This window comes from Zalophus californianus, chromosome 3 (assembly GCF_009762305.2).
Source record: "Zalophus californianus isolate mZalCal1 chromosome 3, mZalCal1.pri.v2, whole genome shotgun sequence".
Lineage (NCBI taxonomy): Eukaryota > Metazoa > Chordata > Mammalia > Carnivora > Otariidae > Zalophus > Zalophus californianus.
The window spans coordinates 143,927,312-143,947,891 of NC_045597.1; the positions used below are offsets into that span (position 1 = coordinate 143,927,312).

Genomic DNA, 20,580 nt, shown 5'->3' on the forward strand with positions numbered 1-20,580 from the left:
GTTGAGTTATTAGATGAATAATTTACAACCTTCCCACTCATGTATTTATTTTCTTCCTCAAATGCTTAGTTGTCTTGGTGTTTTTGCTGTCACAGACCTTTGATAAGAAGAGCTGTGTGGGTGAAAGCTTATCTAAGCTACAAATAAGTAGTGTTTTCGTTTTCCTCAGACACTCCCACTGTCTCCTCTTCCATCTTTCTCTGCAACTGCACGGCCTATGAAAAAATGGGGCAGTGAAGTTTTTTTTTTCTTTTCTTTTTTTTTTTTTTTAAAGATTTTATTTATTTGAGAGAGAGAGAATGAGAGATAGAGAGCACGAGAGGGAAGAGGGTCAGAGGGAGAAGCAGACTCCCTGCTGAGCAGGGAGCCCAATGCGGGACTCGATCCTGGGACTCCAGGATCATGACCTGAGCCGAAGGCAGTCGCTTAACCAACTGAGCCACCCAGGCGCCCAGTTTTTTTTTTCAAGATTTTATTTATTTGACAGAGAGAGAGACAGCGAGAGAGGGACTACAAGCAGGGAGCCCCTCAATCCCAGGACCCTGAGCCGAAGGCAGACGCTTGACCAACTGAGCCACCCAGGCGCCCAGGACAGTGAAGTTTATATGAAAATATTACTAAGAATGGTTCTTTTCTGAAGAATGAAAATACATCTTAATAAGATATGAAATAATTTGTCTTCAGCACATAACTTTCTCACAAGAAATTATATTACCTACTTTACTTTTTTTTTTTTGTACTTTGAAGTGATAATATTTCTTGAAGTCTGTCAAATCCATTATGATTTTAAATGGCAGCCAGTGGTGGGGAAGCCAGTGTCTCTGAAAGTGTGGTCTTTGAGTCACTTTCATGAGAATCACCTGGAATGCTTAACAGAAAAGCAGTTTTCTAGGCCCCAGACCATCCAAATCAGAATCTATGGGCACCAGGCCAGAAATAGTCAGTATTAATATGGCTACGAGTGGTTTTTATCAAACTAAAATCTGGGAAGCAATGTGGTGGTGGTGAAGAGTTTCAGATCTACAGTCCAGCTAACATGGTTCAAGTTTATCTACCATTTGTTAGCTGAATGGACTTTTTAGAGAAGCCTTTTCACCTCCGTAAACCTTTTCCTTCATTAATCAGAAGGTAAAAGAGTACCGACTCTATAAGGTTGTTTCAAAGATAAAATGCAATACTGCAAACCAAGTGCCTAGCACAAAGCCTAAAGTACATCAAGGTTTGTATAAGTTATTTTTGATAACACTGTTATTGGGATGTGGGTAGACCTTGATTTAAAAAAAAAAAAGTTTCAGTTTGGCCATAAAATGAAATAACTGCCACTGAATCCTAAACATTTTCTGCATGGTGGTTTCTCCAGAGTGGAATGTTTCTTTCTGTCCCAAGAAAGTCGCTGATGGTTTGGCTGTTTTGTGAGGTTTGAAGTGGCACGGATGCCAGGGAAAAGTGTAAGTCCCACATCTTTTGCATCAACTGGGAAAGTTACAGGCTATCTCTGAAGTAAATGATAACTTATTTGAGGAATTTTCACGTGAAAACTCTTCATCAAGCTCTAGGCCCCCAGTGAAGGGTTCCAACAAATTGCTTTGCCTTGTAATAAATTCTACTCTATCAGACAAAAATATGCCTCTCCCACGTAAAAGTCCTCTCTCCTTGCTTGGGAATAGTAAGCACGTGTGACACTCGCTCTGCACATTCTCCTGGTTGTCCCTCCACTGGCATTAAGGGCATTTCGTGCCTCTGAGCTACAGCCCTGCGTCAGGTAAATGCATTTCCTCAGCAAAGAACATGAGTTTCTGAGAACTGCCATAACAGACTGCCCACAGCAAACCAAGCAGCGCATGTGCACACTGTCTCATGTGCTCATTAACTCGAGGCTTCTTCCTGAAGGTCTAAATTCTCAGGACAACCAGCCCCAATCATCTGGGCTTGCACGCTAAGATGAAGATGAGCAAATATGATTTTATCAAGATTACAAATACAATACCAGGTATTAGCCATTGTGTAGAAGTTTAAAATCAAGTCTTTCATATAGATGACTGATCCAGACAACACTACTTCCCTTTTTACCGCAGTCATGCATCCCGGGTAAATGATGAAAGCTTTTCCTGAGCAAGTGCGTTCGTTATGTTAGGACTGCTTTGAAGTGCAGGTAACAATACTTGATGAATCGTGACTTAAATAATAAAGGCACTTAATTGTTTTCACGTAATAAGCAGGAGGTGGCTACAGGCTTAATGGGCAGCTACCAAAATCTGAACATGCGTGGTTATCTTTCCAGTTTTCTTGACTTTTCCCTCATGGTCCCCCAAAGGCCGCAGCAGCATCAAGGTTGCCAACAAAAGAAAAGGGGCAAGAGCAAAATTCTGTGTCCACTTGAGGCTGCCTTCTGGGAAGGGAAGCACCTTGGCAGATCTCTTACTCTGATTTACAGGACCTTGTCATGTGCTCATCCCTGAATTATCATAGATCAATCATAAGTCATTCCCTGAAACTGAATGAGGGGCTTCTCATCTGAATAGCAAGGGAGTACTGCCTTCTGCCTGAATAATCTGGGGTTCTTCTAGCAGCTAAGAAGGGAAGTTACTGTTGGGTAGACAGTGAGCAATGGGCAATATCTGCCACTATGCTGTTTGTCCCCAAAAGAGCAAGTCGATCAAAATTATCCATTTTTAAAATGGAGATGGTAGGAATATACGCCTCACTGATCTCAGAGTCTTGAAAGATGAATTATATCCTTTATACATTAAAACATGCTAATTACTAATTGTATCATCCACTCTATCTTCTCCTGCTCTACTCCTTGGGACCTCAAGGAGTCTACCTTTATTCAAATGCGAGCTCCTTAAATGTCAATTAACGGACATATTCTAGTTGATGAGAATTTTCCAGTATTTCCTTTTTCCCTGAAGTCAGTAGCAAAAAGAGGACACGATTTCACATGGGCCTGAAGGCCCCTTGCTGCAGGCTAGTTTTTTGTCAAATGAATGACTCCCGTACCTCGACACAGGTACATCTCTGTTGGCATTATATTTTGTCCTAGCATCTTGATTAAAAACATGTTAGCTATGAAGCCCTAACTCATCTTATCAAGGCAAACCGCATTCATTATCCTAAGACATGAGGAGAATTTCTTGCGAAATAAAACAATATTGTTCACTTAGGGAAACCATAGAGCCTGCTCCCGAAATCCATCATTTTTCTATTCTTCCTCTTTCACTTACTAAGTTAGGATTCTGTATATACACAGTACCCTGATTTGCTTAAATTATGTGGATTCTGGGCTGCTTTGTAAATTTCAAGAGTGCATTATGCATGTTTTAATGAAGAATGAACCACGATTCCTGGGGAAAGCTCGGGTTCAGCCTTGTCGCACTTCCAGATGTGCACCTGGTCCTTTCTTCTGAAATCACATAAAAAGCTGGTGGGTATCTTTCTGGCAGCACCCTGTTAATGAATCCAGATACAGTAAGACATATATTTAAAAAAGTAGAATTGTAATTATGGTAATGTGGCAAAATAACTTAAAAACGGAAAATAAACCGGGAGTCTGGCTGCTGAAATGTGAGCACTGTGTTTCTCCTTAATTTGCTGTTGTCTTGGAACCTAGCTGTTTATGCAGTGCTGTCACCTTCTGTTGCTTGTCTAAGTGCCAACTTCTTTCCCAAAGGTGCTCAGTGACTAATGCTTTGGTTACCAGCCAGAATATTTTATAAATGTCTATTTCTAGGCAGCTCTTCCACAAGTCTTAATTAAACTTTAATGTCAAGCTGAAGTTTACTTGTAGAACCTCTTAGGTTCCTTCAGTTGTAACACGATTGTGGAGCAGTGGGGGGAGTGCAGGACCACCGTGTTCTCGCACATTTACTTGTGCGGCCAAGCAGGTGCATACTTAGGGCACACAAAGATTTGCGACACAGGCATGAGGAAATCACAGGCGTTCCCCGAAATGGTGGGAGAAAGAGCGTGCTGTTACTGAGTCCGGTTCCTCCACCCTAAAAGGATAGCCATGGTGTAGGATCACTTTTCTGTTAGTTATTAGACATCCTTCCAGAAAAGATCCAAGGTCCCACACTCAGGGATCAGAAGCTAGAGGTGCTGCTATGCACCCACATGTTTTTCGTTCCTTCCTCCTCGATGTCTCCAGTACCGACCCAGGAACTCTGAGGCCTGGGGTGGCGGGGGAGGGAAGGTCGTCTTCTCTGATGCTGCATCTGATGCCACCCCAAATAACAAAGCCTCTGTCATTGTCAGAATGATCAGATTTTAAAGATAATGATGTCCTGTTGTGTGCTTATTTTGAAACTAATTATACTTCTCAGATCGTTCCAGGGCAAAGCCAGCAAACTTTTTCCATGAAGGGACAGTTAGTAAATATTTTAGGCTTTGTGGGACAGAGGTCTGTCTCAGCTACTCACCTCGGCCATCATAGTGCAGAAGTGGCCGCCAGTGAAGGAGCATGGCTGTGTCCAGTAAACGTCTCTTACAAAACCAGGCAGGGGCCCACGTTTGGCCTTTAGACAGCAGTCTTGGAGACCCTACTGTAGGTACACTTGCTTTTTACATGATCGTTCTGTTGTACGTTTTTATTTTTTTGTATGCTATAGTGCCTTATAGTGTATTATTTAAATATAACCTGTTGGTATAATTTAAGCTGGGTGCCAACATTAGCCAGAGTTAGAGATGTTCAGGAGTTGATCCCGGGTTCACAAACTGTAGGGGTCCGCTCCTAGACAGACACGCAGACTAACCCAACAGAAATACATTTATATGTCCACCAAAAGACTGTAATAGCTCCCAACTAGAATTGCCAAAATTCCCAATGATCATTGCATGGATAAAGAAAATGTGGTATGTTTACAAACTGATAAATAATACCATTGAGGATAAACCATTTACAACCCTCCACATCTGTAGAGATTAATGTTCTAAGCAAAATTTTAAGTACAGAAAGCCTGATACGTAAAAATTAAATACTTGGTGATTCCACTTACAAGAAATAGAACACCAGGGGCGCCTGAGTGGCTCAGTCGTTAAGCGTCTGCCTTCAGCTCTGGTCATGATCCCGGGGTCCTGGGATCGAGCCCTGAAAGGAAGGTGATGGGTGGGGACAGTCACTGGAAGGGAGGGGAACAAGGGCATTTCTCTCTCATGCTGGTAATACATTTTCTTGATCTGGGTGCTTTCATTAGTGTATTCAGTTTGTAAGAATTCACTGAGCTGTGAATTTTAGGATATGTGTGTTTTTCTGTATGTGCTATCTTGATCAATAAGTGTAAAATGGAAAAAAAAATCAGGATAAGAGGGGCAGAATTTTTAGGTATAAGTGAACTGTGCAGCTTCTTAGATCTCTACCATTAGAAATAGAAGAGTGGGGAGAAGCATCTCTAATTTGTTTGCATATTCTGAAGTTCATGAAAATAATTACTCCTCAGAAACTATACTCTTTCTAGGGGCGCCTGGGTGGCTCAGTCGGTTAAGCATCCGACTTCAGCTCAGGTCATGATCTCAGGGTCCTGTAACTGAGCCTCTAGTGGAGCCCCACATTGGGCTCTGCTCTGTGGGGAGTCTGCTTCTCTTTCTCTCTCTTCCTCTGCCCCTGCTTGTGCACACGTTCTCTCTCTCTCTCTGTCTCTCTCTCTCTGTCTCTCTCTCTCTCTCTCTCAAATCTTTATACTCTTGGGGCGCCTGGGTAGCTCAGTCATTGAGCGTCTGCCTTCGGCTCGGGTCATGGTTCCAGGATCCTGGGATCGAGCCCCGCATCGGGCTCCCTGCTCAGCGGGAAACCTGCTTCTCCCTCTCCCACTCCCCCTGCTTGTGTTCCCTCTCTCGCTGTGTCTCTCTCTTTCTGTCAAATAAATAAATAAAAATTAAAAAAAAATCTTTATACTCTTTCCAGTATTGATATTGCCATTAATTTATTGGTCAATTCAGTAGCTGTATTGCCACTAAAATGTTAGGTTGTGTGATGGGGTACAGATCATATGAATGTAGTAGTAGTAGATGTTTGTTTAACGAAACATTTGGCATTTGTATACTGTCACGGAATAGATAAACATGGCTATCATTTGGTAAAATTTATAATGATGAGTTAATGATGAGTTGTTTTTTTTTTACAATCATTTATGCAGTAATTTCTCCAATTTTTCTGATGTTTTTCTTTAGTGTTACCTGACCCTTTTTAATGTTTGATACAGTTATATACCACATACATTTTTTTGAACACTGTGTTTATAGGCTCTGAGTGATAATCATGATCTAGCATCTTCTCTCCAGAACTTACTCTAGTAATGAGAAAAACCAGACAGTGTGAAAACATTACCTCAAAGGGGTGCCCAGTGTGCTGAGAGAAGGAGAGGAAGAAGCTACTTTAGTTAGGGGGGATGCAGTGCTGAGGTAGGAGGGTTAGAAATGAGTGTCAACTGGAAGAACTTCTCACAACTATTACCACTTAGCTGAGTCTTGAAAAGAACAAATCAACCAGAGACATGAAGAGGGAAGATGTTAAAGGCAGAGAGAGAGCTTAAAGTAAGATACAGGAACACATGTGTCTGGATACCTGTTTGCAGGTAAGTTTGGCTGAAGAAAGGAATGAGTTGTGCAGTGGGAAGTGTGGCCTCATGTGTCGTGCTAGTAAGTTAGCATCCTCTCTTGACGATGCTAAAGCACAGTAAGCAGGCACAGGACATTGTCAAGTTTGCTTTCTGGAAAGTGATCCTCTCTGGCAGTGTGAAAATTGGATTGGAAAAGGAGGGCTTGAGAAATCAGTTAAGAGTATAATCCATGGTAAATCGTGAACTTCCTTTATATTAAAAAAATTAAATAATCCGAAAATTAAATAAACCTAAATAATCAGAGTGGTAGAAAAGCAAGAAGCAACATGTCTTTTCTACCTTCAGGCAAAGTGGTTCCCTGCCTTGGTTTCCCAGAGCCCCTCATGCACAGCTCTTTCCTGTGGATTTATAATAGTTGTTTACATTTGTCTATACATCTGTCCTTTACAAGCTCTACAAAGTGGGGATCTTTTAAACTATCTTTGTATCAGGGAATAAGGAACGTGATGATTATATAGGAGCTTTCAGTTATAGTCATTCATGTGTCTTCAAATAATGGTTACAAGCATAAATTTTCAAACCTGTTCTTTAACCCTGATCTCAAACACCCTTTGTTTTAAATCAATTCACAAATAACCATTAAATGTGGACTCTGTGTTTAGCACTTCCATAAATAGTTTATTCACACACTAATCTATACAGATGTTGATGCGAATGCTACAGTGTAAACGTGAGTAAACATTCTCAAGTGCTGGATGAAAGGTTACCTTTCTTACTGCTAGGATTATCCTCACCTGACACTTTGCTTTGGGTCACATCCTTCACTGGTTGAACCAATTTTTCTAAATTTTAAATTCTTGGATAGAATCATTGTGTAAAAGTTTTCTTTGGGCTCTTCTAATGCTCTCATTGTTAAAGAGAACTGGCTGTGTAAGCATTTACCTGGAGACTTTAGAACATTCTGGCTGTGGTACTTTGAAGGTTTTTACACCTCAACTTCTTATATAAAAACGTGTTGTTCTGAGATTTCATGGAATGTGCATGAGCCAAATTTTCAGCGTAGTAATTATTACTACTGCGAATGGCGGCTGAGGCTTCAAAACGCTGAACCACCTCCTCCCAACTTGAAGGCCTGGGGCCAGAGCCCGAACTGGAACTCGCTTTCTCATAGGTCTGGATTTGCTGCAGTCTTCTCTTTCCAGGGCGCGGGATGGTGAAACATGGCTGCAGTTCTAGTTTTAATTTGGTCTAGTGATTGGTTGAGCGGACCAGCCTGCCATAAGAAATGAATTGTAGTGCAACAGACTGTAGGGGCATCCACTTGCTGGGCAGAGCCGTCCTTTCCTGGGCTGTGCTCATTCCCCCAGAACATCCTCTGTTTGGCTGGTGTTTGTCTCTAGAGTCTCCTTTTTTCCCCAGTTCCCCCCATTTTCCCCTTTGGTTTGGGCAGCAGCTAGTTCAAGGTCTTTCAAGAGGTAAAGAAAAGAAAGCTTTGCTTTTAGAAAAATATTGTGAAACAGTGAGGAAAACATGTTAAAGCTATAGATGTGAAATAGAAAGGAGATTAACTTAATTATGACTAAAAATAACAAACTTCCTGGGTAATAGCTGACTGAATTTATCTGAAACATGAAAAATTGAGTTCTTTCTAACATGAATGGGTATCTACTTGTATGGGCTCATTTCCCCCATGGTGTTTTTCCAAATTACTATTTTATGATCAGGATAAATGAGGAGATGGGATTTTTATTTCCCAAACATTACTTACTTGTTACTAAGTAACATTAAATATTACTTAATTTTTAGGCCACATGAAAATAAGACCTATCTTGCTGTTGGGAGTATGAAGACAGTAATGTTGAATGTGTCCTTGTTTAATGCTGGAGATGATGCATATGAAACAGCTCTGCACATTAAACTCCCCTCTGGCCTTTACTTCATTAAGATTTTAGATCTGGTAAGTATCAAAAACCATAGCATGATACTATATTTCATTTTTTTTTAAATGTCAGTGGTATGGGACCCTGGGTGGCTCAGGCAGTTAAGCTTCTGCTTTTGGCTCAGGTCATGATTCCAGAGTCCTGGTATCAAGCCCCATGTCCAGGCTCCCTGCTCAGTGGGGAGTCTGCTTCTCCCTCTGCCTCTCTGCCCGCACCCTGACTTGTGCTTTCTCTCTCAAGTAAATAAATAAAATTTTCTTAAAAAATGTACATGGTATGTAATCCGTTTCATGGACATGAGGCCTAAATATTTGGGGTGTATGCAGACTAATCACTAGAGCTTCCATTGATTTTGAGACTTCCTTCTTGCTCCTGATCAAAATGATAAGTTCCTTGGTATCTGAGATAAAAAAGTTTGCTTCCCTCTTCCAAATGCTACCGTGTGAGAGACCCCATTGTCCAAGCAAGCTGCTTGGATGCTGCTGCTTTTCTCATTGATGACCTGCTCATCTGGTGCCATGGTGCCACTCATCTTGGCCGGGCTCCCTGAACGAGCAATATTGGTCCTCCAAGCTGGGCGCCCGGAGTTACTGCTCTGCAGTTTACATTCACATACCCAGTTTTGTTCCCAAAGAACTTCCAACAAATACCGTACAACCAGCAATCCTCCACAAATTCTGAAGTCCTGGTATCAACCAGAGCACAGACAATTTCTCTTTTTTGGCAAGAGTTTGAAGCACCTAGAGCACCGTGCCTCAGTCGAGAACAGTTAAATCTATCAGCAAGGCATTAGTAAGGTCGATTTCAAAGAGAAAAACCTCAATCACTTTCTCCTTTGATGCCTATCTTTTCCCTTAGCAAATTTACCTCTCTCTTAACCAGAGACCATCTCTTCAAACCAAGGGCATTTAGAGAGGTCTTTGACCCTTTTCTCTAGAGCCCTGGGAGCCTATTTGCAATAGTATGAGGGAAAGCTCAAAAAATATCCATCTGTCTATATAATATATAGTACATTTATAGTATATATACACACACCCATCTATAGCACATATACATCTATAGGATATAGTGTGTATTTATATGTACACATGTACAGTACATAGATACATCAAGATGTACATTTCCCTGAATGTTTGACTATATATATATATATATATATATATATATATATATATACTATTGTGATGACAGTTACTATAATTCTATACCTTTGTCACATTCTCACATCCCAGACAGAAGAGAGTCAATGAAATAGGGCCTTCATGAAATACTTGCTTCATGATTTTTCAAGAAACTGGACCTTGAATTAAATAGGGAATACAAACATGAATGAAAGCTACAAGCCCAGGAGTTATTCTGTGTATTCTTTGGAGAATTTACAGGTGTATTAAAATATACCTCTGTGTGTGTGTGTGTGTGTGTGTGTGTGTGCGCGCGCGTGCGCACGCACACACGCGCGTTCACATTTATAAATTTTATTTATATTTCTATTGATCCCAAAAACAAACAGAAAATAGTCTTCCAGGAAAGCAAATTCTTGAGGAATGATTTTCTTTTCAAAGACTATTCTTAAGCATATGTTACAAACTTCTTGCCTTCTTACCTAAAGTGGTTGTTTCATTTTCCCTCTTAGGAAGAGAAACAAATAAGCTGCGAAGTAACAGACAGCTCTGGCTTAGTCAAACTTGACTGCAGTGTTGGTTATATATATGTAGATCACCTATCAAGGGTAAGCATTTAGCATGTATAGTTTTGGCTTATGAACATGAACATAAAATATTTTCTATTTTTTCTGTTTATGCTGTGAACAAGTATATAATTATTTATTTGCTTAGGGTAAGTAGCTAACTGACGAAATAAAACTCACACCAACTGGGCTTAGATCTTTGAGATTGTGTTTATATTCTTGGCAATGTTCACTGTAAAAAAAAAAAATAGGGGCACATGTTTGTGTCAAGATGGGCATGTGAATGTGTCAATCAGAATTCTACTCCCCTGTCTCACCCTCCCCTGACACCCCCCCTACCCCCTCTCTACCCCAGGTGGTCCTATCTGCCAGGCATGTTACCTCTGCTATACAAAAAGGTGTTACTGGCAAGAGTCCTCACTCAAGTTGTTAAAGCATCTCTAATTTTGTCAGTCTGGACCTGCCTGTCTTTACATTTAGAAGGAGGCTTTGTCTCTGAATGTCACTTGTGGAAGCTGGTGCTTTAAATTTGCCACAACCACAACAGCTTCCTGGAGCTCACTGCCTGAGTGAGGGGTAGCCGTGCTTCTAGAACATAGTCTCTAATCTGCATTCCACAGAACATCAACATTAGGAAAATTTCAGATGATAAAAAATACTATTTTTGGATTTTTTTTTAAATGGGTGTTTCCCTCTCTGTGTTTTACAGATAGATATCAGCTTTCTCCTGGATGTGAGCTCTCTCAGCAGAGCAGAAGAGGATCTCAGCATCACAGTGCATGCCACCTGGTATATTACATTGTGAAAAAATAATGGTGCTAAAGGAAGTGGACCCCTGAGTTTAGGGTGGGGGGACTTAAGGGAACCATGAAGCTGTGTTCCACTGTCTGCAGGAGAAAACTTCTCTTGTGTGATCTAAGAAACAAAAACATCTCTAACCATCTTTGGAGGAAATAACACTGTAAATCATGAGAGCAAATTTCTGCCAACCCTGTCATAAACATTTCTTACCACATCTTTCCCCCCCCCGGCCACTCCCCAAGCCTCCAGATATATTCAGTATATATGATAATGTGATTAGTCCTCTCTGAAGATGATTTTTATGTTTGGGGGATTCTAACAGGGTGTCTTCTATTTGCTTCTGTAGTGCAAATGAAGGGGAAACGGACGACCTGAAGCGTAACAGAGTGACTTTAGCAATACCTCTCAAGTATGAAGTCATGCTAACTGTTCATGGGTAAGTAAATACGGGCGCCTCCTGTAAAGTTGAGAGCCAATTTTAAATTCTGTTGCTTCTTGCATTATTGGTCAAAAAGATATTTAAAAAAATTTTTTAAGTAAAGATCCTGTGCTGTTTCTGTCCCTTAATAAAGACCTGGTGTTGCATTCTCTTGCTTAGCTCTTCATTAGCTTCATGTACTCTGTAATCACTACTGGGGCCTCTTCAAGCTAGTACCCAGGTGGGGCTTTCTTCCTGGAAAAGCCCCAGAAGCCTCTAGCAGGTCATGTGCAGCCTGTCAGTTGTATGCTGTGCAGGCCAGGGGGCCCCGGGGGTGGGGGAGGGCAGTGTGCAGTTGGTATGGTCATTCTTGGTGGCTGCAGCCAGTGTGAAGTTCTAGGAAGTGTAAGCTTGGTCCACTCACCACTCTCCACAACCCTCATCTTACCTGTGTTGCAAATCGATGGAGATATGAGAGAGCCAAGCTGCAAGGTGTCCCCTGACCACTCACCCATGGCCCCAGAGCCAGCATTCACTGGTTCCCCACAATGTTAGTGATTGTGTGGACCCTCCTCAGAATCAAGATGGAAACATGGGGAGAAAGATTTAAGGAGTATTAAGAAAACCTTTAGTGATTTTACTGGAAATGATTCAGGCTATTAGTCTTTGTTTAAAACCATATTTTTTTTAAAAAAAATGTATTTGAGAGAAAGAGAAAGCGGGAGAGGTAAGAAGTGGGCTCCCCACTGAGCAGGGAGCCCAACTCAGGGCTCGGTCCCAGGACCCCAGGACCATGACCTGAGCCGAAGGCAGATGCTTAACCGGCTGATCTACCCAGGCGTCCCTAAAACCCTATTAAAGGAACAGAAGAGGGACGCCTGGGTGGCTCAGTCGTTAAGCATCTGCCTTCGGCTCAGGTCATGATCTCAGGGTCTAGGGATCGAGCCCCACATCGGGCTCCCTGCTCAGCGGGAAGCCTGCTTCTCCCTCTCCCACTCCCCTGCTTGTGTTCCTTCTCTGGCTATCTCTCTTCTCTGTCAAATAAATAAAATCTTTAAAGGAACAGAAGATAGGAGATACCGAACAAATAGACTGATGAGCTTTTCTTGCTGCTCTAAATATAAACCATCCCCAATCATTTTTAACCACTGCAGAGATGGCATATAATTATATAAAAATGGTGTCTGCAACTGAAAGAAATTGAGTATCACGTTTCCGAGATGAAAACAAGCAGAAGAGAGAGGAAGCCATTCAGGAGGGGAGAACCTAGTGCATCAGTGGGGAGCAGAGAAAAGCTGACACCATGTTTCCTGGTTTTGAAGCCTTATCTCACTTCCTTTTCTTTTCTTATGATGAATGTCCTCCACACGGTATTTTGGGCAAGGAATGTTCTGCGAGTATAAAACTGCCTAAATCTACAGCATTTCAATATTTCTGTGTAGCCAGTCTCTAATTTGTGTTACTTCACATTAGCTGCCAAATAAGAGCAACTGGTGGAATTGGGATTCCCCAGAAAAGTACTTCTTAGAACTCACTACTGACCTCCATGTCTAATCACAGGCAAAAGAGTGACAACCGTGTATTCCTAAGCAGAAAGTTTACCATACTTACTAATGTTTGAATTGTTCCCAGCCTTGGGGTTCATTACAAATAGCCAGCAGGAATTGGATCATAAAGACATAATTCAAAAATAGGTAAAATAGATTGACTTATAGGAAGATATTGGAGCTATAGGGATAAAGTTAAGAATTTCTCTCATATTTGTCAAATTTATATGAATCATTTGAGGGCTGAGAGAGAAGCAATGGCCAGTGGACTGAACCAGGCAATGCTGGGAAGACAAAGGATATTTGTGGGAAGAGACATTAACACCCAAGTCAGAGCACATGGCTTTCTGATTTTCTTACATTTCACTGAAATTCATATCTTACCAAGAAACCAAAAATATTCATTGGTTCTTAGAGGCCTCTATAGTCTGGAATATAGTCTTAAATAGCATTTTTAAGAGAGATGCCATAATCCAGACTATAAAGAAAGACTGTTTATCTTAGCTCATCAAGTAAGAGCAGTTAAATTTGAATTTGTTTCTTTCAGGTTTGTCAACCCAACTTCATTTGTGTATGGACCAAAGGAAGAAAATGAGCCTGAGACGTGCATGGCAGAGAAAATGAACTTCACTTTCCATGTAAGAAGAGTTGTTGTGATATTTGTAGGGAACTTGTAGGAAGCTTGTTCCTGCTGCCTTGCTCCAGAGGACATCATAGGCTGTGATGCCCCGCGGCTTAGGGGCCCGCCATGCCTGGTGGCAGCACGGTTACTCTATCCTCTCTCCTCCTGGGTCCTTGCTCCTGGTTTCCTCCCTTGCCTTTGCCCTGTTACCAAAGCCCATGACTCCTTACAAATACCATGGGAAGGAGTAAGCCCAGGAACAGAGGTAACTCCTGAAACAGGCAAAGTTACGGGAGGAATTGAACCTGCTAGAGGTACATACGGAGATCAGGATAGGCCAAGGGAAAGCATCATTGGGTGCAAATCAGTTAACTCTCTTCTTGGTTCAAGCTTTTATACAAACGCTAACATTACCTAGTAACGGTAGCTCTTACCTCCTGCATTCCCCACTTAAGGTCGGCTTGGTCAGCCGTTTAGGTTATAGGTATATGACCTGTTACGAGTAATGCCATTTATTAAATTGTTTACAAAAAAGGTATCATCCAAACACATTAATATAAAGGTAAATTTTTTTAAAAAAAATTTTACTGTTAAACTGAAACTTTTGGGGCATCATGGATGATATGATAATTGGAGATAATGTCCACAACAATACTTTTTTGAATCAAAAGCACTACACCAAACATTCTTAGAGCTATGTAACAATCCACAGAATGTGCGTGAGTCTGGATTTAGGTACATTATGATATTTTTTTGTAAGGCAATGCTTTTGAAAAGGTAGGTCAGCAGGGCACGTGGGTGGTGCAATCAGTTAAGCATCTGAATCTTGTGATATGGTTGTGAGGTCAAGCCCCATGTTAGGCTCCGTGCTTGGTGTGGAATCTGTTTAAGATTTTCTATCTCCCCCTCTAGCTCATGCTCCTTCTCTAAAACAAATATTTGTTAAAAAATTAAAATGTAGGTCAGAATCACTTGAGGTACTTATTCCAATGCAAATTCCTGGACCCTGCTCCAGATCTGTAGAATGACCTCGGAATCCTGCAGAGTCTGTGTATACCCGAGTTTTTGTTATATTAGTGTCCATTAGTGTTGAAAAAATATAGTCCTCTGCTTTGAAGTCCCAAGAAACGCTCCTATCAGAGCCCAGTGAGAGCTCAGCTCAGTTTCTGTTTTAGTTTATCAGAGCACAGACTCTAGAAGGCCTATTTTTTAACTTACAATGCATGGTGAAGTATTTTTCACTTAAGTTACAATGGAGCGAATAGCACTGGAGGTATCTTCAGTCTGTAGGCTCGGTGAGTCTGTGCAAATTTGAGGAGGTTCTTAGAGGTCTCAAGGTCATTAGGCGAACAAGGATGAAGGATATTTGAGGTTAGACCGATCATTGGCTGGCATGAGGAAGACCCTGTCTAAAGGTTTGGGCAGTGCGGGGTTGTCATTGCTGAGACCACCTTCTGCGACTGCCCTGTACCCCACGGCCTAGCCATCTCCACATGCCAGGGACACATTCTTTCTTCCATATCGTGTGCTTCCTAAAGATTATTGCAAATGTAGTTGTGCTATTTCATTCAGATAGTGTGGCATATCTCTTTTCTGACTCACTCAATGGGTTTCATAGTTAAGCTCTGAGAAGACAATAATTTTGGCTGGATTTCCTTCCTCAGAGAGCTGCAATCCCCAAATTTATCAGTAATGAAGTAGCATCTACCTCTGCATTATTATTAAAAGGCTGTTGTATTTTCTCTACCCCTTTCAATTTTCTGAGTGCATCAGCAGCATTATTACCCTGAACGGAAATATATTCTTATTCACTTACTGCAATGAGGATTATCCTCTCAGCAGAGTGATTTTGTGAAACCTGGGGTTTGGAGGTAGAATACCTGAGCTTCTTGTCACTCTGTAGCCACCCCAGGCACATCATTCACACTTCTGAGCCTTTTCCTGAGCTGGAGAATAAAATGTCAGCTCGCCTCATGGGATAGTTGTGAGGATCACTTGATCAAGGGTTTTTAGATACATAATGTGCCATACAAGTTGTCTTTTTCTTTAGACTGTTTCTCCAGTAACCAACAGCCTGGACCATTTGGCCTAAGCAGTATCAAAAGGAGAGGGCTAGGAATAATGAGCAAATTATTAGCAAACTTTTTTAAAGTTCTGACTGTGGATCTTTGAGGTCCCTTTGCCATGCAGTCGCCAACTCCAAACCCCCCACCATTCTAAATGTTACATGAAACATCCGGGTTCACCCAAAAGCTCGCTGATACCTGTCCTTACACTTATGAAAAATATGTTTAAGTTGTTAAAATTTTTTTTTCTTCCTTCTCAGGTTATCAACACTGGCCATAGCATGGCTCCAAATGTTAGTGTGGAAATAATGGTACCAAATTCTTTTGCCCCCCAAACCGATAAGCTGTTCAACATTTTGGATGTCCAGGTAAAAATGTGTTCCTTCCTTTATTCTATGTTGCTAAATAGATAAATCTGTTAACTTGTTTGAGTCACACTCTCAGCTATGAATTCACCACGTACTTACTGAGTACACTTTGACTATTACGCATTAGAACTGTAGGGTTAGAGGGACCTTGTCATTTGACGTATATGATCGCTAACAGAACTCTGCTCCTTCCATCTTCAGTGCATTTTTCCTTGTGAAAATGGCCCTGTGGACGTAATTGGTGAAATTCTCTATAAATCTTGAGGCCTCTGTTGAAAAATCAGTATTTCAGCCTTTTTTTTTTCAACAGAATTGATATCCTTATGTTGATGATTACATCAGAATTGCTTTGTACCTTCCCATTTTCAAGACAAGCAGTCAACAAATAAATCTGCTCATTGGGTTTGAGATCTAATTTTAAAATATCTTACCTGAATTCCAGACTTAGATGGCAGGACATGCTGTTATGACACGTTATCGTTTTATTTTGTGTCTAAAGCCAAAGAAATGTTGAATTTCATGCTAATGTTCAAGTGTCCATTTTTCACATTGCCTTATTTTCTGTAAGGTAGGGCCCTGTGCTCACTTTAGCACCTATATCCAACCTTGTTAAAATGTTGCTGGGTTTCTGAGTTTTTGCCACGGAGACTTAATCTTTCCCAAATAAGTCTGTCCCAAAAATATTTCCACAATTTCAGAAATACTTGATATATTTTAGAAAAGGTAAGCAACTGGAACTTTAAAGATCATGTAGTTTTTGCAGTTCTTTCCAGTATGGATAAGATTTTTCTCACTTTCTATCTATACAGACTACAGCTGGAGAATGCCATTTTAAAAATTATCAAAGAAAGTGTGCATTAGAGCAGGAGAAAGGTCCAATGGAGATCCTGAAAGACATTTTCAAATTCTTGTCCAAGACTGATAAGAAGCTACTGGTAAGTTTCCATTTGTCAGGTTGTAGATTTTGCTTTCCAGCATACAGAACCAAAGCACTTAAAACCAAGAACGAGTGGGTTTGAGCTGTCAATTGAGTATGGGAAAGAAACAAGGTAATACTCTTGCACATGAGGAATACACGTGCTTGGAGAGAGACCCAGGGCTATATATGTGTGTGTGCGCACGTGCGCGCGCGCACACACACACACACACACACACTTTCATTATTTATCTAACCAATGCCTATTTTGTGCCAGCCAGACATTGTTCTAGACCCTTTAGGAGGCCAAGATAGAGTATTGAGCTGAGCAGACTTTGTGACATGAGATTAACTTACACTCCTTTCATTTTAGTGAGTTTATGAAGAAACCAAAAACCCTGAGGAAGTGATCCTACCTTCAAATGATCCAAGTTTTACAAAGCAACATAGAACATGTAACTTAACACAGCCCTGATTAGGAGTCTTTGTTTTAATTCTCAGAACACATGCTTCAGCTCAAATACTTTTTTGTTGTAGTTTATAAAACAAACATTCATGTTTTGTTTAAAGCAAAATAATTTTTTAAATGCCACCCATGGGAGATGTTTAATTCCATGTAAAATATTTTAGCCACCTTTAAAAAAATGTTTTAATGTAGCTCTTTTGTATTTTTTTCCAAGTTCTGCATAAAAGATGATCCATATTGTTTAAATTTTTTCTGCCATTTTGGGAAAATGGAAAGTGGAAAAGAAGCCAGCGTTCACATTCAGTTGGAAGGCCGGCCATACCTTTCGGAAATGGTAAGTAAAATAAAATGACAACTTTGAGTTTGTAGATTTTGTATAAACTTATCTACAATCATCTTATTTAGGTAGGATGGTATGTGAGGAGGCATTTAAGTAAGTAGGAATAGTAAAATTTGGAGTGGAACTCTACAACTGTTTGCATGTATCGCTTCAGCTGAATTCACTGTCTAAATGATATGGCTTTAGTAATTAAACAGATAATTAAGACTGTAAAATAGACTATGGAATAATTAAGGTTTATTTTAGAAAGCATGTCCAACTGCTTATAAACTTTGATTAAATCGCAGAAATTGGCTACCTATTTTATATAACCTTAAGGTTTTTTCTAAACTATTATTTTTTAAAGATTTTATTTATTTGACAGAGAGACACAACGAGAGAGGGAACACAAGCAGGGGGAGTGGGAGAGGGAGAAGCAGGCTTTCCGCCGAGCAGGGAGCCCAATGCGGGGCTCATTCCCAGGACCCTGGGATCATGACCTGAGCCGAAGGCAGACGCTTAATGACTGAGACACCCAGGCGCCCTCTAAACTACTTTAAATTATGCTTAAATATTTAAGAAGTAAAACTAAGGCTTTCCTAAAATCAACATCAAAATTTATCAACAATAAAGCACAAATATACGATAACAATTAAAAACTTTGAAAGGTTGAATAAATAATACATCTTGGACTTCTTCCTAGAAATAAGTATGCAGATTTGGGGGCAGCTGGGTGGCTCAGTCAGTTAAGTGTCAGGCTCTTCATGTTGGCTCAGGTCATGACCTCAGGGTCATGAGATTGAGCCCTACGTTGGGCTCCGTGCTCGGGGTGGAGGGGTGGGGAGTCTGCTTGAGCATTCTCTCTCTCCCTCTGCCCCTCCCCCTGCTCACATTCTCTCTCTAAAATGAATCTTTAAAAAAAGAGATAAAATTGGTTTTATCTGGAGTTCTGTTCTTCAATTTACCTGATAAATATGGATAATGTCTTTTGCGGGGGTGTTGCAGATTATATGAGATACATTTTGTAAAAAGCACTTAGTGCATGGTATATAGTAAGCCAAAGAAAATGGTAGTTTTATTTTGTTTAAAGAATGTTTAAAATTGCTACACAGTGGTCAAGGGGGGAAAAAAAAAAGATCCACCAGATACAGAAGTAAGTAAGAGATGTTTGCTGTAGTTCCAATTGTGCTAAAACTAAATCATGAGACCATCATCAGCAAGTTATTTAAACTTTTGCAATTTGCCTCCTCATACACTTGAAGTCCAGGTTTCTCAACAATGGGCACTATTGGCATTGTACCAGATTTTTCCATTACGGTATTAAACTATATGTATTTTATCAGAGCAGCAAGATGACAACACTGTTTAGAAAAAAAAAAAGCCTAGCTAAAATAAATTTGAAGAAACATTTATCAGGTGAAGAAAGTCTTATTTGGGAAAAAGATTCAATATCTAGGAAAAAAATTAACTATCAAATATTTAAATACTTAAATATTACAAATATCTAGTTATCTGCAAACTAGTCATTTTTTTTTTTTTTTTAAGATTTTATTTTTGCGAGGGGAGAGAGAGAGTGCACATGAGCAGGAGTCGGGGGCAGAGGGAGAAGCGGGCTTCCCGCTGTGCAAGGACCCTCCCCCCTCCCCGATAGGGAAATTGACCCTAGGATCATGACCTGAGCCAAAGGCAGACACTTAACCGACTGAGCCACCCAGGTGCCTAAACTATTCATGTTTAATAAAAGGATTTCAATAAAATGATGCCAGGAAAATTAATACTATGACCATGCCTTTGGAAACAAAGGCAGCGCTGCATTGCAATTAACTATAAAGGGTGAAATAAATTGGGGAAGATCAATTGTAAAAGCCTCAGCTAGTAGGTAAGGATCATGAGAAATGAATATGTCTTCACAAAATAAAACTATGAGTCAGGCTACAGTGTTCTTTTTTTAAACAGGATGAGACTTCAGCCCTCAAGTTTGAAATAAGAGCAACAGCTTCTCCAGAGCCTAATCCAAAAGTTATTGAACTAAACAAGGATGAGAATGTTGCACACGTAAGATTACCATTTTACCTGAAACCTTAGGATTGTAGGGAAAAACTATTGCTGGAGCGTTTAGTCAGGAAAATAGATTAGATTGACTAGATCATGGAGGGCTAGAAATACTTTACCGAGGTTGGGCATTTTCTACAACTGGTGGGAGGGAAGGATGCAGATGGCTTTTTCAGGAGGTGAACTTGGTAGGGATTATCTGGATGAAGAAACATGGAGCAAGCTGATTCTGCTAAATGGTTACCAGTGTTTCTTAGAACCAGCAAGAGAAGGGGATGGGGTTGTTCAAAATACTGTGGGAATCATGGGTTGGGGGCGGGGGGGGTGGTTCAAAGGGAATAGAAGCAAGTTTTTAAACTGGTGGCTCTTTATTTTGGCTACTTATGTAGGTTTTACTTGAAGGACTACATCATCAAAGACCCAAACGTCATTTCACAATAGCGATTATTTCAAGTAGCTTGCTACTTGGACTTATTTTACTTTTATTGATTTCATACGTTATGTGGAAGGTAAGCCTTTAATAATTACCCATGTTAAACCACTCAGTAATGCTGTTCTTGATTTTCACAAAGCCCCCTTTGTGACTCCTGAGTGATTAGATTTAATTATTCCAGCACTTTTAATGTTAACTTTTTAAATTCCCAAGTGAACATGTAGTACTGATCTCCTGTTTCTAACTTCGGTACCCGTATTCCAACCATGACACTAGTTTGGAAAGATGTTCTTTTAAAAAGCTCTTAGAAAACACTGCATATTATTGTTAATGTCCGTGTTGGAGAGAGTGTGTCACCGAGCAGTCCACCAAAAATAATGCTCTTTAACAC

General features: G+C 40.5%; 1 protein-coding gene across 1 annotated transcript in view; it reads left to right on the top strand.

The window, feature by feature from the left end:
• Positions 1 to 20,580, top strand: part of ITGA4 (integrin subunit alpha 4) — a 78,251-nt gene that overhangs the window by 54,439 nt on the left and 3,232 nt on the right. Inside the window, exons 18-27 of the mRNA XM_027589573.1 lie at positions 8,361 to 8,511; positions 10,128 to 10,223; positions 10,891 to 10,970; positions 11,329 to 11,418; positions 13,495 to 13,585; positions 15,896 to 16,003; positions 16,813 to 16,938; positions 17,600 to 17,719; positions 19,661 to 19,759; positions 20,146 to 20,265. Of these exons, the coding sequence (XP_027445374.1) occupies positions 8,361 to 8,511; positions 10,128 to 10,223; positions 10,891 to 10,970; positions 11,329 to 11,418; positions 13,495 to 13,585; positions 15,896 to 16,003; positions 16,813 to 16,938; positions 17,600 to 17,719; positions 19,661 to 19,759; positions 20,146 to 20,265 (1,081 nt within the window). The remainder of the gene's footprint in view (positions 1 to 8,360; positions 8,512 to 10,127; positions 10,224 to 10,890; positions 10,971 to 11,328; positions 11,419 to 13,494; positions 13,586 to 15,895; positions 16,004 to 16,812; positions 16,939 to 17,599; positions 17,720 to 19,660; positions 19,760 to 20,145; positions 20,266 to 20,580) is intronic.